Source organism: Phlebotomus papatasi, chromosome 3 (genome assembly GCF_024763615.1).
Source record: "Phlebotomus papatasi isolate M1 chromosome 3, Ppap_2.1, whole genome shotgun sequence".
Lineage (NCBI taxonomy): Eukaryota > Metazoa > Arthropoda > Insecta > Diptera > Psychodidae > Phlebotomus > Phlebotomus papatasi.
In genome coordinates this window covers 89,275,947-89,299,620 of record NC_077224.1, presented here as the reverse complement: position 1 = coordinate 89,299,620, position 23,674 = coordinate 89,275,947, and the positions used below count along the sequence as shown (strand labels likewise).

Here is a 23,674-nt window from a genome sequence, read left to right as displayed (position 1 = left end):
TATGACATACAATGTTTGTGAACAAAGTACAAGTTTTTACGAACATTTTAGTGCATTATACGATTTACGAGCACTTCGTAAGTCCCCTATTAAAATTCACAATCATTTACGTACAATTTATTGAAATATTCTTTTTCAGCAAAATTAATATAAATGCTCACTTTAATCATGAAGTGATGAGGAAGTGAGAGTACTGTGTCGGCCAGAAGATTCTTGACAAAATATATATAAGAAATCTGGTGGAGAAAATATAAAAATTATTGTAACCCATATATGACATTTGTGTATTTCAAAATAACAAAAATTTTTTTTTTTTGAAATACATAAATAATATCTCCGGAATACACTTGCCGAAAAAAAATTAAAAATAGTAATTTTCCAACTCATTTCTGATTTATCAAGAAAATTTTGGTCGACACTGTATCTGAATTTGACAGGGTGTATGTTCCTAAAATTCGGTGACTGGCTCTTTAATAATTGTAAAAATTATTAGCTACGTGATGTGTGAATCAAAAATACGAAAAGATACGATTAAAACATGTTCTTAATTTTTTTTTAAATCTCGAATTAGAGAAAAATGGAGTTCTTTCAAGTAATTCTTTTCTAATCAGAATGCTCTTCACTTTTAAAAATTTTGGATAACTTTCTAATTGAAAAAGAAGAATTTTAAGAAGAGTAAATAAGCATCTACTGCCCATCATCATCATCATCATTTGCAACCGTTTATCCCTATTGGGGTCGCGGGATGTACCGCTCTATTAACCCAAAAAGATAAATTAGAGGAAAAGCTCTTTTGGGTCTAATCACATAGTTTCGAAAAATTATTTTTTAAGGGTTTGTAATAAAATTTAAAATCAGTATCTAAGGAGAATTTTCATTTCAATACTGGCTTTTAGAATGCCCTACTCAAGGCATTGTCGTACCATAAAAGTTCTCCAAGGAGCTCAACAGCTTTGACAAGCTTTTTATACCAAATTCCCTTGATAAGCCGTAAATTCGTAAATTGGCCGTTATTTGACCATAAATTTATATGCCTGTCCTTAGATATTGTTCTTAAGTATTATTCTATTTCAAACATAAAGCAGGACACAATATCCCTTCCGGAAGTGTCAGTGAAAAGGTATCAATTCAAAATGAAACTTCTCAGACCCCAGTACTCCAAAACTTTAAGCGGCGTAGGGTAAAGTGCGCTACTTTCGGACGACTGAAGCTTCGGAAACCTCATTTTACTACTCGAACTCCCCGGAGAGAGCAATATAATATAATCCCTTGATTTTGAGTTATATATATTTTCTATGTTATTAAAGGATTTGACTTTTCAAAAAATTTAAGGCAGTAGAATAGCAATTTTAAAATAATATTTTTATGACTTACATTCAGTAAATAACATATTCAAAAAAAATTGTTTGAAGCTAGAGTCGTCTGAAGTTAGCCTGTTTTCCCATAGTGAACAAAATTCTTATTTAAAGACTTTAAGTTTTGACTTTCTAATGTTGTAGCTTTCATAATATTTCGAATCGCATTTTCGAAAGCTTTAGAGACACTCATTTGATATTCCCATAGATGTTTTTCTTACTAGAATATGGGGTGTAGTACAGTATAATATGGGGTAATTTGGAATCATGGCTAATTTGGAACTATAAAATTCTTAAACAGTCAAGAATCTCAAAATTCCAAAATAGACATGATTTCAAATTACCCCATCTTACCCTAAGCCCTGCTTGGTCACTTGGACTAAAATCGGCAATTAAAGACAATTTTGAGTTGGTATTGCTACGAAATAAGTACTATTTCATATGATCTATTCTAACGAGTTATCATATCTCGTATTCAATTACAATTTATCTTAAAACGAATGGCGGGAAGTACTGAAACACGCAAGATGCGGAACGAACAAATTATTAAAAATATTCGCTAATTTATACCTAAATTTGACCCTTACGGCGTGGGAGGGATTATAAATGGTCTCTCTTCCAGTTAAAGCAATGCAGAATCTTTGAATCTTTAATAATAATAGACTTGGGGACTTGGGTGAAAAATTAAGCCACTTTTAGAGATATTTATGTTTTTGGTTATGCAGTACACCTGTTGCAATATTGGGCAAAATTTCCATGAAAGGATCATGCAGAATGAGTATTTGTATACGTTCAACCTCATATTTGGTATGCCGCATAAAAGCATAGCCACTTGTTGAATGTTTCATACTTTTTCGTGACAGATGTTTTGGGGGTAGATTAACTTTAAATAATAACAAGGAAGGTAGAGGAAAATCTTAAAGTTTGCCTTATAAATCTATTTCTAATGAAAATGTTCTAACAAGTTTTTTTTCTATATAGTTATATCGTAATTTTAATCACTGTTCATTGTTTTTTTTTATAGAGAGCTTCGTGGGAAGCAGCAAGAACATTTGTATGAAAATTCTCACATTTTAATGAGGAAACAAAAGCAATTCTGGTCGAGAGTGTAAGTGTAAATATCCTGGTTCAATACTCACATCATCATCCGAAACATAGGAATATACTTCTAGCTTATCAGTTCTGATAGTCCCTTGAAAAGGATAACAGAGGGATCCTTGAGGAATTCGAGTTATGCTCCAAACTGATACAATTGGCTCATTTGAATGACGAGCTCCCGCCGTTGTAACGGCCAAAGCCAATTCTTGAGGTATCAATACACAAGTTTCCATAACTATGTTTAAAATCACTTTTAAGCCTGTCAATAATAAGCAATAAAGCACAAATTGTCACCCTTCATTATTCACTAAAACAACAAATTTTATTTCACAATAAAAAATATTCTGTTGGGTCTATTAAAAATTATTCCGTTGAGTTTAGAACGTCCAATTCACTTGTATTCTTAATTGATCTCAAATTAATCGATGTGCAATAATTAACAATTGATCACATTTCCAGCATCATCCAAGTTTTCACTAAAAGACTTCATCAAAACGTTAAACGTACAATTCACTCCGAAATAATCCCGTAATCAATTGAAAGATGACCCACACCTTGCCACAACTTTAAGAAAACTGTTTGCCGAGATCGGCCGGTATCTAACCATGACCTTCTGGTGCACAGCTCTGTACAGCCCGAATAAATATAAGAAAGAAAATAAGGTGTAGTACAAAGCGGTAGAGAGTGAGAGAAAACCAAATACAAGCAGACAAGTTGATTTCTCTACCTGTTGATCATACATATGTACATATGTGTTTATATATATATAGATAATTATAGGAATATATCTCACATTCCTAAAACATTCATTCAATTCGCGATCTTTCTTAGTATATGTATTTCTGGATCGGCGACAGAAAGGCACCGACTCAGTAGCTTTACCACATTCAATCAACTCCGCCTAGACTATCATGCATCTAACAAAGTAAAATATGTAAAGTGTTAATATCTCACCTTGACCTTAGTTGATTTTTCAAATCAAAATAAATGCAAAATAATTTTTTTTAAAACAATACTTTTCAGTAAAAAATGTGTTTAATTAATTCGAAAACATAACAGAAAGATAAAGCCAAAAAATAAAAATAAATCTAGCAAATATATTTGGGGTTTCCTAAAGTCGATATCTCATCAGTATGAGTCGATAAGTAAATCGACGAATCGATTAAATCATGTACGTCCAGCCGGGTCCTTATAAGAACGTCACTCTGCTACTGTGACTCGATCTGTCAAAATCTTCTTGTAATATCCTTCGCGAATTATTCCCAAAATATCTTGAATTTATTGTTAAAACTAGTTGATTTTTTTCATTAGAAAGCTGTCCTTATTTATAGACGAATTCCTACGCAGGATCTTGTAAATTGGCGATACGGAGCAGTTTTCTAAACCTCCCCTTTAAACTTAGAAGTCTCAGAAGTCGCGCCCCTCGCGGAAAAAAAAATAAATCAAAGAATTCTGATGAAAGTTCGAGAGCGAGAAAACCCATGTTGAGAAATGTTTGTTAGAATTGGTAGATTAAATCAGGAAATCAACGCAGAAATCAACGCATAGGTCTTGTGAAAGTTTTCTGTCTTACGTGACAGAACTACAATTGATATTTTACTACTTAAAAGTAATTCGCCAGAATGAAGTATTTTTGGCAGTGCAGGGGTACTAAAGTTTCGTCTTTTATCTTAAAAGTAACCAACATGGAAGAAAGGTTCATTTTCCAAGCAGAAGTTTTATAGGAGTGATATTTTATCATAAAGGTACACCTTCTACACACATAAAACAAAGCACATTGCCCTTTCTCACAGATATCGTATATACAATTGGTCCTTCGAGTCGGATGCTTCTATCTCAATATATTTCTATCACAGGTTTTACATAACAGTCTTTAAATTACGGGATTAACCCGATTCCAGAAGGTCTCAAAATCTTAAATAATAAGCATTTTTATTGGTTTTTCAGAATCTAATGGATCATTTACCTTTAATACTCAATCCTAAGTCAAATATTTCCAAAAGAACTTCACTGTGTAGCCGGGCTTCTGCCCTGAAAGATTCCATAAGGAGACCAAGGCTTATCGCGGCCAATTGCCCGGCAGCGACCCAGCTCTGTGCCTCCATCCGTACTCTTTCAGGCCATGTTACCGACTGACTGCCAGTGTCGCCTGTCAGCCAATCCCCCACACGGCGGGCAACAGAACTATTACCGCCAGTAAAAGGCCTTGCTTGGAGCGAGAGGCGGGAAATATGAATTTCCCGCGAACAGGGAAGGGAATCCACCAGCCGGGCTCTATTTCGCTATCAGGTGGAAAATCTCGACTACAACTGATAAAAATTTGGAGAAATTAAGCAATATGGCTCAGCCTTAGGTCTGAAGCCCGTATAAAGTTTTTCAAATGACATGTAAATAGCTTCCAATCTATACATTACCAATTCATTACTGATTGAGATCAATGCAGTTTATTTAGAAATATTAAGAGTTTACAAATACATCCATTCTTTACATAAACGACTGGGAATTAAACTATCCATAGTGATTTAACTTTTTCTTTGAAACATCCGAGATGGATAAACAGGGGGAAAACAAGTCTGCGCTATCTTGGAGACTGATCGCGCGATCATGAACACTGATTGCCCGATCTTGGAGGCAGATCGGTACGATCTTCCGGTCTGCCATTCACGGTTCATTCGCTATCTATACTTGTTCATCCCCTGTGGATAAACTGGAAGTGAAAAAATTGTACAGCTGTGGTAAATTTAAGCTTAAACTCAACATATTTATAAACTTAACATTTGTGAACTAACTAAATCCTTACAGTCTTGCGTTGCAGCCCCAATTTTCTCTATCTCAGTAGAGAAAAATATTCACTTAGAAATGACCTGCCCATCTTTTACTCTGGGGAATATTTGACGACCTGCTCTTCATACATTATTATATCATAAATAGGGTATGTCTTTTTCAACTGAAGTATATCCATAACTTGAAATTTTGCTCCTGAAAGCAAGATAGACCCTGAATTTATGAACAAAGCGTTCCAGCGTATGGTTTAACACACATTATTGAATATTTAATATTTTTTTATATCAGTAAGTAGTTTGAAATATATCAAAATTGATGTAAAATAAGATACGCCCCTGTAATTCTGGATTAACAGTCCAGTACCCTTTGCCTCTTTCCTTGACTTCCAGTAATAATTATTTTTAAATTTGCATTGATTTCGCTGTTTGCGTAGATCTTACGCATCTGTAGTGAAGAAATGGAAAAATGATCCAACATGTCAATATTTCGAATAAAAATTAATTTTTCAAGATTAAAATGTAGATAGCAAACCGTTTCTCAAAGTGTAATTCCAGTTCGGTTTGACTGTAGACTACATTTATTATTTTCATATATAGCTTAAAAAATAATAGATTCAGTTTCTCATGCTGACTTTTTGAAGAGATCACAAACAAGTTTAACGCAACGAACTTATAATAATATTGCTACCTGAAGTTCACCTTTTGATATACAGGTATAGTAGTCAGAACACCTTGCCGATGTAATACTCATTGACGTGTAGATAGTTGTACAGAGCCATAGCATAAAACGAAGAAGCGGAATGAAAGAGAAATAAAATTAAGGAAAAGGTGCTATAAGAAGATATGCTGAAATTTATCTTACTCTGTATGGAACCTACACAAGAATTCTTTCAAGTCGCTCACAATACATTGATAAAAAACCCCCAAACATATACCTCTACCGTCTTCTCCAGTGATATGAGAATGTATTATTATTGTTATTATATTGCTGTGGATCGTTCGCTCTTCCAACTTTCATGCAGGCGTTACCTATCCATGTGTCTCCAATTGTTTCTACCACCACTATTAAATCTTATTCATTTTCTGATCTGACCAATAGGCTTCGCGACCTTCCTTCTTAATGTAAAATTCAAAGCCAATCACTTCCATGTAGATTTTACTACATTAGACTGTAACTTTTATACATCAGTCTCCAAGCAAATACTATTAAACCTACTGGATTTTGCATTAGAATAACTCCTAGAGGACTAACCCACCCAAAGAACGCATGAGTGCATCCAATAATTCAGACATTCAGATTCGGATTTTATTTGTGCGATCTTCGCATTTTTTTGCGCAGTAAATTTACAACATTTAATTTTCAGTCTCGCAAAATGAAATTCAGAAGAACTCAGAGAGTGATAAACCTGCAATTTACGTCTTGACCATCTAATGATCCAAAATATAAACCTATATTCGCTAAAAGTGTGCTATACTCCCGTGATGTGATTCTGTTTAAAGGAATTTAGGGTTTATTCCTAAATAAAGATATAAAAAGAGTCTATCATACATTTCCCTATTATTATAGCTGGTTTTCGCTGTGTAGGTCGGTCACCAGCGTTAAGCTAACGATGGACGATTATTCCTTAATCCTTTCCTTAATTCCTTAATCCTAATAGCCTTTGCTGCGGAAATCGTCTTTTATAACAGACGCTTAGTTTGAAAAACGAATTTTCTTGAAGTAAATAAATAAACAAAAAACCACTGCTTATTACACAGTGCTAGGGTAAAATGGGGTAATTTGGAATGATTTCCAATTTAGTATTTTAGGATTTCCTTATTGTATCAGATGGATAAGGAGAAAAACCAGACCAGAAAGAAGTTTAATCCCAATTCAAGAGTGCTTCTTCAAGTTTTTTTTTTAATTCTTTTGTCCGTCTAAAACAGTGAAGAAACCTTAAAATTCTTAATAAAAAAATAGTATTCCAAAATACCCAATCTTACCCTAAAAGCCCTTCAATCCTTTCTAACAACAACGTAGATAAGTTACTCGAATTACTGGCTTTAGGAAGCTAACATACTATAGTTAAAGTCTTATATTAAACCCACGTTAAGAAAAAAATATATTACAGTAAAAAAACCAAAATCGTTCCAAAATGATTGGCATAAGGACGTGGCCCGTTTTGCTCAAGACACTTATAAATTTTATAAATTAAATTGGCATTTGATCCACATTTTTTTATAAATGGAACTTACTAACTATGGCGAATCATCATCGTTATCGTCATAATTTTCTACCACTTATCCTTATTGGAAATCCAGGTTAGCAGCCTACGTTTATCGATCCGCTGTAACTTCAGGAAGATGTTCGCAGTTGATCCAAAGCCGCACCAAGACAAGATCCTGGGGTGAAATGATAACTTTTATCGACTTCATCAAATCGATAGCATCGATAAATCTGTATCTGTTAGATTAAATTGAATATCTACTGTTTACGCATTATTGAACCATTTATTGAGACATTCTTAAGAGAATGTGATTGCTCTAATAGCTATGAAAAGTTCAGCTATCGTTTAAACTTTTCAGAATCGACATTCGATAGGGTAAAGTGGTACAAGTTGGACAGTGGTACAAGTTGGACAATGGTATAATTTGGACAGGGCTTTTCGTCTTTATAAATTTACTACTTCATTTTTATTTGTATATTTTTAATGCTTTAGTTTTATAATTTGGTTTCTTGTGCTTAGAAACAAATTTTGTACTGTATTTATCAAGAAAAAAGCCATGTCCAACTTGTACCGGCGAATTGTCCAACTTATATCACTAATTCCAAATTATACATTTTACCCTACTATCTAAAATAAGTTATCATGTCATTTCTGAATTTAATTCAACCACCTTGTTTCAGGTCTGCCCCTAAGACGAGGGCGGTGCACAAGGACTTGCAAAGCTTTTCTGGGGAATCTTTTTTCACCTATCGAGAATATTTGATAAATATCCTTATAATATTATTTTATAATTATAATAAAGTTTGCTATAATAGTATTTTGTAGAAAAACATATAAAAGATGAATGCTCATGTAACAATGAATACCAAAGAGTTCGAAGGTTTTCGATCTATTCGAACTTCCGAAAAGGAGCTGTTCCTTATATTATTTTTCGCAATTTTTTACCTGCATATAAGATTAATGTAGATTTAAATTTATAATTCATAAAACTATCTTGAATTTGATAATTGTTCAAGGAGAGGGTATTTCAAAAAAATCATTAACATTTTAATTAATATTCGCCAAATCAGGTGAAAATTATGCTTTTTGACCTCGAAAAATTCGAAATGGTAATTTTTCCAGTTGAGTGTTTATGGATAAAGTTCAGCTGGACTACCCCCAAAGCATAGTGAAAAACGATCTAAATTGCCTAGGCCAATTTTGAGAACAATTAGACGTATTTTTAGACGGATTTCTGACGTATTTTACTAGTATAGGGAGCGTATAAGAAGGATTTGAGAAAATAAAGAGATAATCTTCTACATAATATCGTTTTAGAAGGGGTCAATTGAAACTGGAATCCGATATCACTCACAGTTTGCCTTTTTTATGGGCCAGAAGACTGAGAAAATTTGAAAAAGAGTATTTTTAGAAAAGAGCTTTTACCGTTTCTTACATTATTCATTTCCGATTTTGACCGATGCAGTCGTGTTAGGAATTTCAAGATCTTTCAAATAAATCAAAATTAAACCAAATTCGTTGAAAATTATGCACAGGGTGGTTGAAAATTGACCTTAAATAATCCAAGATGACGATTTTTCCGGAAATCTTATGGGCGAAATATTTAGCTGGACAACCTCCAAAACATATTCAAAAATTAATGAAATCATCTATATCAGGGGTGAATAAGAACCATTTGAAACCGAATAAACGTCATAATAAAGTTGTCCAGATAGAGTTTTGACCATTGACGTACAATATTTATTTGAAATTGTGGAAATTGAAAAAGAAATTGGAATTCAAACAGTTAAAATTTTGAAATCGAATAAGAGGTAAAAAACACGGATCACAGTATGTTTAAAATTCAATAATTAAAATATAACATAATTTATTCTTGCAATGTTTTTTTTTAGAAAATTTCCATCTTCATTCGGGAAACATACATCCATTAAGCTAAAGAAATATTAAAAATAATACATTTACAATTAAAGAAGTAATATTATTAAGATATTATATTAAGATATTATATCACTTACTACTTTTTCATGATTTTAATTTAAACACTTACTGAATTAGGTTTCTTTAAGATATTTGGATCAAGTTTGAAAGAATAATTTGTGTTTTTTTTCTATTTATTTAATGTTTAATATTCTGTGAACAAATTTTCTTTAATAAAACAAATCAGAAGTCATAATGATCGCGATCAAAAAAGTAATAAAGTTTTACGAGGATGCGCAACAATAAAATTTAGCTGTGATTCTCGTCTTACGCTAGAAGGCCTTCATAATATGTTACAAATTTTCTGAATAGCATATTCTTCCGATTATCGCTAAAGGCTTTAAAATAAAAGAATAGGTTTTCGAAATTTCGGTGCCGCCTATCCAGCATTCCTTATTTTTTGATTATCAATAAGAAGTAATTGAATGTTCTAATTGAAGTATAGGTCTCTTTAACTATGGGTCTTACTCCTTCCTACTAAAACTCTTACTATACCGAATTTAAACAGACCCTATCTCTCAAATTTACAAGAAAAAACAGGACAAAATTTACGCTCGTGAATTGAAATTTTATTTAAAAAAAAATATTGTATCAATTTCAACAAGTATCAATTGCCACAATTTTTAAAAACAACACCCTTTTATGTTCTATGCATGAAAAAAATCGTAAGCTTGATCTTTTTGTCCAATAAATCATTACTGCAAAAAATATAGTGTATCATTTTAATTATTTTATCTTATAAAATTCCAATTAAAACATAAATCGTGATCTCACATGACAGATCTTTCAACGAATTAAAAAAAAGTGCATTACTTCTTGACTTAGTGATCTCTCCCTAGTTTTAATTCATAACTAAATTAATATTCTCATTACTTTGGCTTGATTTTTTTTTTATACACCAAACAATGGATAATTTTCATTCACTTTCAATGATTCGCACAATTTAAATGCATTATACTTTTATCTTATTTGTCTCACTTTATACATACATATTTCTATCAAAATTTTTCTCACTATTATAAAGTATGTGGAGAAGCTGAAAACTTTCATTGAACATTTATTTTCATTTAAGGTTTATTGACATGCTAAACAATTGGATATTGTAATACTGAAAAAATTATTTAAACATTTTATAGAGAAAGGTTAAAGACTTCAAAGTGTAAATGAACTTCTGACAAATCTTCGTGTGAAAAGTAAAATTTAAAAAAAAAGTAAATTAGACCTGTTACAAAAAAGTATATCCTCTTCATTGCTGATGAAGTTGATCCCCTTCTGTGATAACGAATTTTTTTCTCTTACAACATTTAAGGGGGAAAAATTCAATCGCAATAAGTACATTTCCTTGATATTGAACACGATGAGTAGTATTAGCCTGTTGGTAATTATCGCCCAATAAATATATGAAACAGTACACAATTTTCATGCGTTTTTGGTAAATAAATAACAATATCGAGTATGTGTTTTTGTTCTTCCCAACGCCTATAAATTCATCAGCCTTTAAGCCGTCTGCACACTCTGGAAATTTTTACAATAATATTTGGTACCGTACTGACGGTTGCCATTTGAATGGTTCATCCGAAATGGCGGATTCCGAAGCGGCGAATTTCGGAAACGACTGACTTCACGCCATTCATCTTTTTTGTCGTCACACTTTTGAGCGGTCTGTCATCGAGGCGTCATTGGAAATTTTCTTCATAAGCATTTTATTAATTATCTGAGTTATTTTGTCAAAATTTGTGAATTAAATCACTATCTGAATTAAAAAAAAGTGCGTTCTTCATCGTGCTGTTAAGGAAATTGGCAGGAATCGGGAATCTGGTCAAATCTCGCCAGATTCTAATCTTTTCCTCCATTCTTACAGGTATCACTCAATACCCTCAAGGGGTCTTTCAATACAGCAGTCACATACTTAACGCAGTCAAATTATTCTCATAGGTACACTAATTCCCACCAAAGGGTAATACATTGCATCATTCTTATCCTCATCACACCTTTTGTTACCATCACAGGTAAACACACCATAAAACTGGTCAAATCTCGCCAGATTCTAATCTTTTCCTCCATTCTTACAGGTATCACTCAATACCCTCAAGGGGTCTTTCAATACAGCAGTCACATACTTAACGCAGTCAAATTATTCTCATAGGTACACTAATTCCCACCAAAGGGTAATACATTGCATCATTCTTATCCTCATCACACCTTTTGTTACCATCACAGGTAAACACACCATAAAACTGGTCCTCCGAGGCTCCTTTGAGCCAACCCTGTGCTCCATCGCCACTTCGCTACTCAGAAGACTCTCACATTGACGCAATCTCCAAGCCTCTAAGCTTCCGGAAGTCACCTACACGTTCTCACGATGGCAGAGAAAGGTGCAGCACAACGTCAGCCTAATCTCAAACAGCTTCACCGTGAGAGAGGTCGTGTCAAGGGTCGATTGACAAGGATAGAGACGTACCTCAACTCAAACAGAGAGCTTTTCACTCAAGAAGTTCTCTCAGTTCATGAGGAGAATCTACACCACATTCGAGATGACTTCAAGGCTGTCCAAAAACAAATTTACAATACCATTCCAGATGAAGAATTGGACACTGAGGAAGCTGAGGAAGACGCATTTGATGACAGAATGATATCTGCTACCGCAAAAATCAGGCAGATGCTCAAGCACATCACAAAACACACAACACAATCAACTGGTGAATCATCGCAAGCAGATGAGCGCCTACTTCAGGTTTTGGAAGTCCTAGCAAACAAGGAATCAGAACCAAAATCAAGAATGAAACTTCCTGAACTCACCACGCAGACATTCTCAGGCGAATACGCAGATTGGGAATCGTTCAGAGACGTCTTCCTATGCAACATACACAACAATTCATCCCTGAGTGATGTCCAGAAGTTTCAGTATCTCAAAGGGCTGCTCGTGGGCAAAGCCAAGTCCGCCATTAAGCACCTCAAAGTGACTAATGACAATTACAAACAAGCTTGGCAAGTCCTCGAGAGACGATTCAGCAAGAAACAAAACACCGTTGAAGAGTTCATTCACCTCTTCATGAGTCAGCCAACGTTGAAAAAGCAAGACTACAAGTCTCTCAGACAGATGTATGACGTTGCACTTGAGGTCATCAATGGGCTCAATGCTCTCAACTGTGAGGAACGAGATGTCTGGCTTATCTACATCTACCTCAACAAGATGGACGATGAAACCAAGCTTCTCTGGGCACGTGAGAACAAGAGGTCTGAAATTCCGACATTTGACAAATTCCTGGAATTTCTCGATGAGCATTGCAACAGTCTAGAGTCTATTCAGCTGAAGCCTGGTGACAGTAGCCAGCTGAATCAACAGAAAGCAGCTGATTCAAAGGGTGCAAAACCTAAACAACAAATCAAAGCAGCAAATGAGAAGCCTCATAGCCAGAAATCATTTGCCATCCGTGACTCACCAACTTGCAAGATTTGTGCTCAAGTTGGACACAGCGTCTTCAATTGCCCAAAATTCATTGGAGTCGACCCTCAACAGCGGCTGCAACTCGTCCAGGGGGCACGCCTGTGTACAAACTGCTTCAGAGCTTCACATACAGTAGAGTCTTGCAAGTCATCAAGTTGTAGGCAATGCCATTTGCTTCACAACACCCTTCTGCATGACGCCTTTTCCACAAACGCACCAGCTGTTCACAAGCAAACAGTACCAGCAGAGGAGGCGCCTAAGGCAGTGGAAAAGCAACAACAATCAACAGTGCCTCCAAGTCAGGCTGTGGACAAACAGGCCACCAAAACAAGCATGGTGTTGGCCAGTACAATGCAAACATCAGACAATTCAGATCACACTCAAAAGGAGATTCTTCTACCCACAATCAGTCTGCTGGTCATGGGGGCAGACAGAAGATTCTACAAATGTCGCACATTTTACGATTCATGCAGTCAGCCCAATCTCATCACAAAGAGATTTGCAGAAAGGGCATTCCTCCAACTTCAAACAACATCACTCCGTCCACTCAGAGGTGTGACACCGCATCCAATGGAGGTTCAGCACACAGTCACGGCAGCCATCTACACAAAGGAAAAGAAGTTCATTGCATCAGTGGACTTTGTGGTCGTCGATGAGATCGCAGATGTGCAACCCACAGCACTCATAGATGTCAGCACACTGATCCCATCAAACATTCAGCTCGCCGATCCCGACTTCAATATTCCGGGAAGAGTGGACATGCTACTCGGTGCTCAGCTATTCTGGAAAACTCTTCGACAAGGCAATTTTGGGGAGTCTCCAGAGTTCAGGGAGACAGCCTTCGGCTACATTGTCTCAGGGACTGTCCCAGTGAATACAAATAGTGAGGCCTGTTACAACGTATGTTTTCTCACCAAGCAAGCTGATCCTCTTCAGCAACAGCTTGAGAAGTTCTGGACGATTGAGGAGGCAGAAGAGCCACAAACTGTTCTCTCATCAGAAGAGCAACTTTGTGAGAAGCACTTTTTGGAGAACACGACACGAGACGAACATGGACGTTTCATTGTGCGTCTTCCAACAAGGGACAATCTTCATTCGATCGGGGACTCCAAGCAAACAGCTTTCAAGCGATTTCTCTGCGTGGAAAGAAGGCTACAGCGCAATCCCGCACTCAAGGAGAAATACGTAGAATTCATGAGGGAGTACGAGTCATTGGGACACATGCGCCCCGCTCCGGCATCATACACATCCAACCAACCTGAGATCTACCTTCCACATCACGCCGTTGTCAAAACATCATCAAAGACAACACCCGTTCGAGTTGTTTTTGACGCTTCTGCGAGGTCGTCAACAAATATTTCACTGAACAGCACACTCATGGTTGGTCCCAAAACCCAAGAAGATCTGTTTCAAATACTGCTCAGGTTTCGCCAGCATACCGTGGCTGTCAAGGCAGATATCAGGAAAATGTTTCGTCAGGTCAGAGTCCATGAAGACGACCAAAACATGCAAAGAATCCTCTGGAGGGAGTCACCTGACAAACCAATCATTTCATATCTCCTACAAACGGTCACCTATGGCACTGCCTCAGCTAGCTATTTGAGTACCAGATGCATGCAACAACTCATTCAAGAAGATGGTGATGACTTTCCACTCGCTAAGGAAGCAGCAGCCAGAGATTTCTACGTTGATGACTTCATGTCTGGCCAAGACAGCGTCGAAAATGCTATGGAACTCTGTGCACAAGTTCATAGTCTCATGAAACAAGGAGGTTTTGAGCTCACAAAGTGGATGTCAAGTCATCAGGAAGTCATTCAACAGTTCCCTCATCAGGATCACGAGATTGAAACATCACTTGGTTTGAGTCCAGACGATACAGTCAAGGCTTTGGGCTTGAAGTGGAACCCAAGTGAAGATACATTTTCATTCGATACCATCCCAAGCAATTCCAAGGTCACAAAACGGATCATTCTATCTGAGATATCCAAGGTCTACGATCCATTGGGTCTGCTCACACCAGTGGTCATCACTGCCAAGATGTTAATGCAGACTCTCTGGCAAACCAAAATAGACTGGGATAGTGATATCGAAGATCCAGATATTCTTCAACGATGGACAGAATATCAACAGAGCATTCGTGATATTTCTCAAATATCCATACCACGATGCATCACACCACACTCAGCAACACACACAACGCAGTTGATTGCTTTTTCTGATGCCTCAATCAAGGGTTACGCGGCATGCATATACATACGCACAGTGACACCAGATGGCGAAGAGAGTTGCAGACTTCTGTGCGCAAAGAGCAGGGTAGCTCCAATCAAACAAGTCACTATCCCTCGCTTAGAGTTGTGTGGAGCAGTGCTCGCAGTGAAACTAATTCGTGTCGTACAACAATCTCTGACTTGCAAAATTGATTCCATCCATGCATACACGGATTCCATGATTGTTCTTCACTGGTTAGCTGCCGAAAATCCACGAAAATGGAAGACATTCGTAGCAAATAGAGTGTCAGACATTCAGGGAACGCTATCAAGAGAACATTGGGATTATGTTCCTTCAGAACACAATCCTGCGGACATTGCGTCCAGAGGTACTACAGCCAGAGAACTTGCAAATCATTCACTTTGGTGGCATGGACCCGATCTCAGTGTGTGTGGTATTCAGGAATTTCAAGAGCGCTTTCCAGAGGACGAAGTGGAACTCGAACAACGAGTCTTCCTCACCACGAAGAAGAACAACAGATTCTGGGAAATCATCAATCAATACTCACGATTCACGAAACTTGTCAGGGTTTTGGCTTACTGCAAAAGGTTCATTCATAACAAGTTTCTCTGCAAGCGGGACAATTCTGAAAGAATCACTGGGCCACTGACAGTTGACGAATTACACAATACGAAGTTGCAAATCATCAAGGCTTCCCAGCAACAATCTTTCCCAGAAGACATTCATCACTTGAAACAAGGCAAAGAGCTCTCAAAAGCATCACGCATCAAGAGTCTCGCCCCATTCCTTGACGAAGAAGGAATTCTCAGAGTAGGCGGCAGGATCCACAAGGCGAATCTCAACTACGAGCAGAAGCATCAAATCCTTCTTCATGACAAACATCATTTGACGGACTTGATTGCTGAAAAACATCATGCAGAGAATCTCCATGGTGGTCACCAGCTCGTGTTGGCTTCAATCAGACAGCAGTTTTGGCCACTCAGAGGTCTCGACGTCGTCAAAAGGGCAGCCAGAAAATGCATCACTTGTTTCAAGTGCAAACCTCAACTCAGGCATCAGCTGATGGGTAACCTTCCAGCAGAAAGGATTCAATACAATCGACCATTCAGCCGTGTTGGAATTGACTTCTGTGGCCCGTTCTTCATCAAACCACCACTTCGACGGTCTGCTGTGGTCAAGGTCTACGTGGCAGTTTATGTGTGTTTCGTGACCAGAGCCGTTCATCTCGAACTGGTTCACGATCTCACATCCGAAGCATTCATCGCCTCACTTCGTCGTTTTTGCGCACGCAGGGGTAAACCAAGTGACATCTTTTGTGACAACGCAAAAAACTTCGTTGGAGCGGCAAAACAAATCTCAGACATTCACCAACTTCTCCGAGACGAGAAGATCCAGACATCAATCTCAACAGATTCTGCACAGCAAGGAATCCGATTTCACTTCATACCTCCACGTAGTCCGCATTTCGGAGGGATTTGGGAAACTGCTGTGAAGAGTTTCAAGTCACACCTGAAAAGAGTTGCTGGAAACGTAGTTTTTACCTTGGAGTCTCTGGAGACAATCATTGTGGAGATAGAAGCCTGTCTCAATTCACGTCCGTTGTGTCCAATGTCCAACGATCCCCAGGACTTCACAGCGCTCACACCAGGGCACTTTATGGTTGGGGCAGCACTCAATACCTTACCTAGCCAGGACTTGACTCACATTCAACAAAACCGGCTCTCCAAATGGCGTGTGAACGAGCAAATCCTTCAACACTTTTGGAAGCGCTGGCATCGAGAAATCCTCACTTCTATGCAACAGCGTAAGAAGTGGCAACAGGAACGTCCAAACATCGAGAAAGGGGACCTCGTCATCATTCAAGAGGACAACATTCCACCTTTGAAGTGGCCTCTAGGAAGAGTTGTCGACGTCCACCCGGGAGCAGACAACAGAGTTCGCGTTGCTACAGTCCAGACACAGGATGGAATTTATAAGAGGGCCATCACCCGTCTTGCGGTTCTACCTACAGGACAAGAAGGTCTGGAGTCTGAACACAGTCCAGAGGGGGCAGGATGGTACCGTACTGACGGTTGCCATTTGAATGGTTCATCCGAAATGGCGGATTCCGAAGCGGCGAATTTCGGAAACGACTGACTTCACGCCATTCATCTTTTTTGTCGTCACACTTTTGAGCGGTCTGTCATCGAGGCGTCATTGGAAATTTTCTTCATAAGCATTTTATTAATTATCTGAGTTATTTTGTCAAAATTTGTGAATTAAATCACTATCTGAATTAAAAAAAAGTGCGTTCTTCATCGTGCTGTTAAGGAAATTGGCAGGAATCGGGAATCTGGTCAAATCTCGCCAGATTCTAATCTTTTCCTCCATTCTTACAGGTATCACTCAATACCCTCAAGGGGTCTTTCAATACAGCAGTCACATACTTAACGCAGTCAAATTATTCTCATAGGTACACTAATTCCCACCAAAGGGTAATACATTGCATCATTCTTATCCTCATCACACCTTTTGTTACCATCACAGGTAAACACACCAATATTGAAAACCACTATTAAATTAAAAGACAATTGATTCAAACGAAAAACTAAATTAAAGTGCCCGAAATATTGAAGTTATCAAAATAAAAGCTTTCAAAATTCTGAAATACACGATTCTTATTGACTGACAGCAATCTTTAAATGTTTTAACAGATTGGACGCCACACCTCATGTTATGAAATAATAAAATTACCAGTCTGACCAGATAAACGTCAATTAGAGCCTGAATTAACCCTTGTCTTTTATACGTGAACGACATTGTTTTACGATCATAGTGGCGAGCATTGGAACTAAAGAAATTGGTGTTGCCAACCGTGTAGCTTAGCTGTCACTGACAAAGTGAAATATTTTTTCAGTTATCTTTTTTTTTATTTATAATTAAAGACAAAGACTTTCTCTAATTTATTTTAAACACAGAAGATTTTTTTTAATTATAAAGAATTATTCGATGCTATGTTATGCATAGAAACTAGTACAGTGATAGCAATCCACAATTTCCAAACCCAAAATACGTTATTTTTTATATATCTTTTACTTGTGTATTTTTAGGGAAACCATTTTTCGTGCTTTTCTAAAGTGTTAAATCGTTAACGTTCTTTTGTAAAACATTATAACTGTCCTTACAACTTATACCATTTGTACGTCATTTCGAAGTAAAAACAGTAAGTCCTAGTTCGCCATTTATGTGCGTGGAAAAGTCTCGTCCTTAATTGAGTCCTATCGTAAAAATCTTAGTGTTAAGGCCTTGAATAATGCCTGAAGCTGGTTCTTATCTAAAGCATTATGATAAAGGGCCCTTACCCTATGTCAAACGGGTATTGATGAATTTTGTTTAAATTTGTAATAGTTTTAAATGTGATATTGAAGTAAATGACGAACTTAATCCATTATATGAAATTTAGAAAGATATTTTGAAATATATTTTTTACACATTAAGCCGTCTACATATTGGGAGCATTTTTAAAAAATGCTTTTTATAAAGAAAATTTGCCTTATTATTGGAGGCAGAAATGTCAATTGATTTTAAACGCATTTTTTAGCGAGAATTACTGTTAGTACGTAGACGCCATTAGAAAAATAATTATTTCAGTTATTCAATTATTTCTCAATTTCAATTATTTATTTATTGTTTGTTATTAAAATTTTGTGTGCAAGGAATATTGCAATAGTTTGTAAATACCCTTAGTACTAACCTGTGCTTCTATATGTAGTATTTTAAGAATTTTATTTTATTAAATTTTGATATAAAAATTTTTTGGGTATTTTGATATAAATCTTTTCAAACTGACTCAAAATACGGTTTAGTAAAAGTTTGTCAAAAAGATATTTTTCCATAATAAAATGTGGGAAAGTTTCGTTAAATTGAACACTGACAACACTTTTCAATTTAATAAAAGTAAAATTTTGATTTAAAAATCAATTTGGAGGTTAAGGGTATTAAAATTTCGACTTAGACTTTTATACATTATGAGAATTTTTTGTCAAATGGAGAATTTTGATGCGTTTTATCAGCATATTTACAAAGAATTTCCCTCAAAATGCTACATTTTGAAGATATTTTTTCGCAGTGTATAAATATCATCAGAGGTCTCACTTTATATCCTTTATGTAGCATATTTTAGACAAATGTATTTCATTAGTCCAATCATATGTCAATAATGTAAAAATATTGATTGTAATTATTGATCTAAATTTTTCACCATGTGGAGAAAGCTTAATCCACAAAAAATGACACATTTCCAAAGGAATGAGGGAGGACTGAGACCCTCAAGATATGGGTCGTGGTGGGTAGAAAAAAATTCTTGTTCGTGCAGGTGTCTAGCACATGGCTCGTGATGGGGTTGCAATACAATTTACGCCTTCAAAAAGACGTTGGATGAACCACTTCGTGCTGCCATTAAGTTGTGGTATCATCGAAAGAAGAAAGAAGAATAAATAATAGAGATGGTGGAGAAGTTATGCGAATTTATACAAAAGCAACACTATCATCAACCGTCATTTGGCCAAGAATGTCAGAAGTTACAGAACAACATAGGATATAGTTAGCTGCATTCATATATACTTAAATACAATTTTATGTTTTGTACTTTTTGAATATTTGTTACACTCTTTAGAGATGAAATACAAAATCAATTGCAAATAATATCCCTTTTCTATTTTCCTTTCCTTCCGTCCAATTTTTAAAGACCATGGAAAAAATTAAAACAATTTTAGGGGCATGTTTTTTAAATGATTTTCACTGATTAGTTTGTTCGTCTGTCTTTTCGGCCGTTACTGCGTTTAAGGCCCAAACAGTTAGAGACAGAGATTTGGGATCTTCAAAAGAGCACCTTCATAAGTCGACCATGAGACCAATTAGCATGTCCCTTATCTTCATCCTTATTAGCCTTCACTACCAAAATCATGTCTTTTTTAGATTTCTCGAGAATACATTATCCAATTTTCTTCATTTTTAGATGTGTCCTAAAGGAGCTAGAGGAACATTTCGTCCTTATACGAAAATACCGTTAAATCATTTAAAAAAAATGGATTTTCAAGGTCAAAGATTAAAAATACACTGAAAAGCGTATTTCTCAACAGAATGGTATCATATTTGCCCCATTGAAGACGTTCTTGGAATTTTCGATTAAACTGAGCCGAATCCGACCGGTTATGATGCGGTCATGTTCCGGTACGTAACCTGTAACTTATTTTTGTGCAACATAGAATTATAGCACTCCTAAAGTATTTTGGGACATGTTTTGGTTTTGAGTGATTTACAAATCAGTTTAAGTCGGTTGTAAATCGGTAATGAACCAGTTATAAAACGATAAGTCCAAAAGACAAATGGAAATCTGATAAGTGGAAAATATTATGAATTCCATTTTCCAACGGTTGTCGTCTTCAAGGAGTTGCTTTGGAATACCATTAAAAATTCAAAAACGTTCAAAACTTATAATGCTGTTTGTTAAAAGAATGTTCTTCAATACAAGATGCTTATCACAGGAAATAAATGAAATAAAAATTTTGATTTTTTTTAATGCGGAACGCTTCACGATTTTGATTGTCGTCGTTGCATTAAGGCCATTTTAATATTCTCTAAATCGTTCCAGTTTAAAAAAAATCATTCATTCGAAGAATAAATTCAAAAAATTTTAAAAATCTAATATGCCTGATTATAAAATAACAAAGAAAACAAAATAAAACCGCAAATATAGTGAGTAAAATATTAAATTTTGGTTAGTAAAAACTTTCATCTTAACAAAAAACGATCTAATATCTAACGCGGTTTATGGTAAAATAAAAACCTCTTCATTTACCGTTCTCTAAAATTTGCATGAAAATTTTTGATTTCTGGCTCAACAACTTTATTTTTTTAACTTAAAAAAAAGAAAAATATCTCAAACCATTTTATAAAAAAAAACAAAAAATAGATTTGGAAAGAAGGAGTCGTATAAAGAATAATCTAGTGGAAACCGCGCTACCTCCAGACGACTACAGATTCGAACAACTTATTTTTTAAATGTAACGTTAATAAATTTGATCCATTACAATCATTTTTTTTATTAGTTGAATTCCTCAAATTTCCGGGAAACATCTATGGGTTAAATCCCTTGAGAACAAACGAAGTGGAATTTCCCCTGTATTCGAGAAAATATCAAGTAATGGAAGGGGGTCACTGAAGTTTGAAAAGCGATGTCTCATTCAAATAAAAACCTAAAAAAAAACAGTTGGGGTAATAAAAGTTATTATTAATCGTATCGGAATACTTTATTGAAATATAATTATACATTGAAAATGCGCATATCTATGCTTCGTACGATCCAAAGCTACAGAATAATTAAATTTTTCCTATGTTTCTCAATAAATATGATTCATCGCACCCATATTTTAAAAACTAGCGGAAAGTGTCCTGTATTTATAATACATTGCGGAGTCGCATTTATTCAGAAACATAGGAATGATTTGGTCATTACAAAGCTTGGAATCGTAAAAAGCATGGACACTTTCCCCTATACGGTTTTTTTTTGTAAGTGCTACAGTATCGCAGACTATTCTATAGGGGGAAGTGGGGCACCTTTGAACGTGGGGCAGCTTTGAAATTGGAATTTAACTCCTATTTTTAAATTGAATTGAGCCATATCATAACGTAATTTAATTTCTCAATCTGTTTGTGTAGCTAAAATATCATAATAAAGTCCAGTTTCCTTTAAAAATAGGAGGAAAGAGTCCAATTTGAAAGTTGTCCCACATTTAAAAATTCCCCACTTCCTCCTAATTTATTTGTGTTTATTATTTCTAGAATTACATCGGTATTTGAATTATTTCATGTCGAATGTAGCCCGTCATTCCCCTATTGTCAATTAGAAAGGGTCTGTCGGTATTACAGATATTTTATCCAACTTTTGTTGAACCTCAGACACAAACCGTTCCGTGTTGACTCTTCCCCAGAAGATTGAGGTACAAGTTGTGTAATAAGAAACCAAGGGAAAAGTTTTGCAGTGGAACACTCATTCATAAGTTTACTAGGAAAACAAAAGCGTGCTTAAGTCTCTTGTAAATAGTTAATGAAAAAAACCGATCAATATAATTGCATGACTAAAGTAAACAAAACAAATACATTTTCATTGATATCACTCTCACCTTCTGTGCTAAATTGAATGTTGTAATTTAATTAGTATATTTATTTTCTATCTATTCAGAAATATCTTTCTACCCTTTAATTCACTCTTTTTTCCAATTAGTTTGAGTGGTACGAAAAGGCCTGACAATGGGTAAAATAAGTATTTTGACTATTTCAGTGGCAACTATTTAAAAGTTGAGTTTGAACAAGTGAAACAAAGTGAAGCAAAATGTTATCTAATAAGATAAATAATTTTTTCAAACCAATCAATATTTATTCAGCACATCGTCCTATATTTTTTTGTTTGTCATTTTCTGGATTGTTTCCATTTAAAATTATCAACAAGGAGGACAAATCTAAAATGGTTTTGACACTCCATGGACTTCTCAGTACACTTTCTCATATAATATTATTCACTCTTTGCTACGTGAGGACAATGAGGAAACATCAAAGTATTGTTGGATATTTTTTAAGCAGTGAAATATCCTCATTCGGCGATACTTTCCAATTTGCCACAAGTATAACGTCCATTTCTGCAATTTATGTTTGCAGTTTCATAAAAAGGAAAGAACTTGTAAAGTTTTTCGAAGGAATGTCCAATATTGATGCTAATTTTGCTGAATTGGATCATAAGAAGAATTATACGGGAACCTTGGCTCTCATTTGGATAAATCTTGTTGTAATGTTTATTCTTTACACAACATATTTATCCGGAAGCTACTTGTTGCTCCACAGATCTTCTATTTATCCGGAAATTAGTGTTTGGGTGGCATGTTTTCTTCCCTTCTACATGATTTGCCTCTCAATTGTTTTTCACGGATGTCTCTTGAAGGAAGTCGAATCTCAATTCGCAACCCTCAATTCTGTATGACAAATCCTCAAGAAATCCCTATAGTGCAGTTGTCTGAGAAGTTCTAATGGAAAAGTGAGGAATTTTCCAATAGGGGAAAGTGGGGCGCTTTTGAAAGTGGAGAGCTTTTAAATTGGGGTTTTTTACTAATGTTTAACTGGAACTGAGGCATATCATAATGTAATTTAACTTCTCAATCTGTTTGTGCAGCTACATTATATCATGATAAAGCTCAATTGTATTTAAAAATAGGAGAAGAATCCCAATTTCAAAGGTGCCCCACTTTCCCCTATATTTCTTAAATATTAATCCCAATATTCGTTCTGAAATATAATACGAATCTCGTGTTATTTTTAATCTTCTAGTAAGATTAGTTTTCATTTAATTTATTTCCTGGGTTAAGCATATCTTGTATAGGAGTATATTCTTTTAAAAAACAGCTTTATAACTTTTGGTTTTCCGGTACATATGGAATTTTCTAAAACGCTTAAATATTTCTCCAAAATTAAATTAAATTGTCAAAGCTGTGAAAAGCTCTATTAGTTTTTCCAAGCTTATCAAGCTCAGAAATGCCCCATGAAACA

General features: G+C 35.6%; 2 protein-coding genes and 1 long non-coding RNA gene across 3 annotated transcripts in view; 2 read left to right on the top strand and 1 right to left on the bottom strand.

The window, feature by feature from the left end:
• Positions 1-3,085, bottom strand: part of LOC129806303 (zinc finger protein 771-like) — a 50,886-nt gene extending 47,801 nt beyond the window's left edge. Inside the window, exon 1 of the mRNA XM_055854776.1 lies at positions 2,495-3,085. Within this exon, the coding sequence (XP_055710751.1) occupies positions 2,495-2,686 (192 nt within the window). The 5' untranslated portion in view covers positions 2,687-3,085. The remainder of the gene's footprint in view (positions 1-2,494) is intronic.
• Positions 3,086-11,233: 8,148 nt separating this feature from the next.
• Positions 11,234-11,703, top strand: LOC129806304 (uncharacterized). The gene is made up of 4 exons (XR_008752157.1): positions 11,234-11,281; positions 11,356-11,429; positions 11,493-11,566; positions 11,641-11,703. It is a non-coding gene; the product is annotated as an uncharacterized LOC129806304 (long non-coding RNA).
• A 79-nt stretch (positions 11,704-11,782) lies between these two features.
• On the top strand, positions 11,783-17,233 carry LOC129806804 (uncharacterized). The gene has a single exon (XM_055855577.1). It carries the CDS (start codon positions 11,783-11,785, stop codon positions 17,231-17,233), a length of 5,451 nt encoding a protein of 1,816 aa, XP_055711552.1.
• Positions 17,234-23,674: the final 6,441 nt, after the last annotated feature.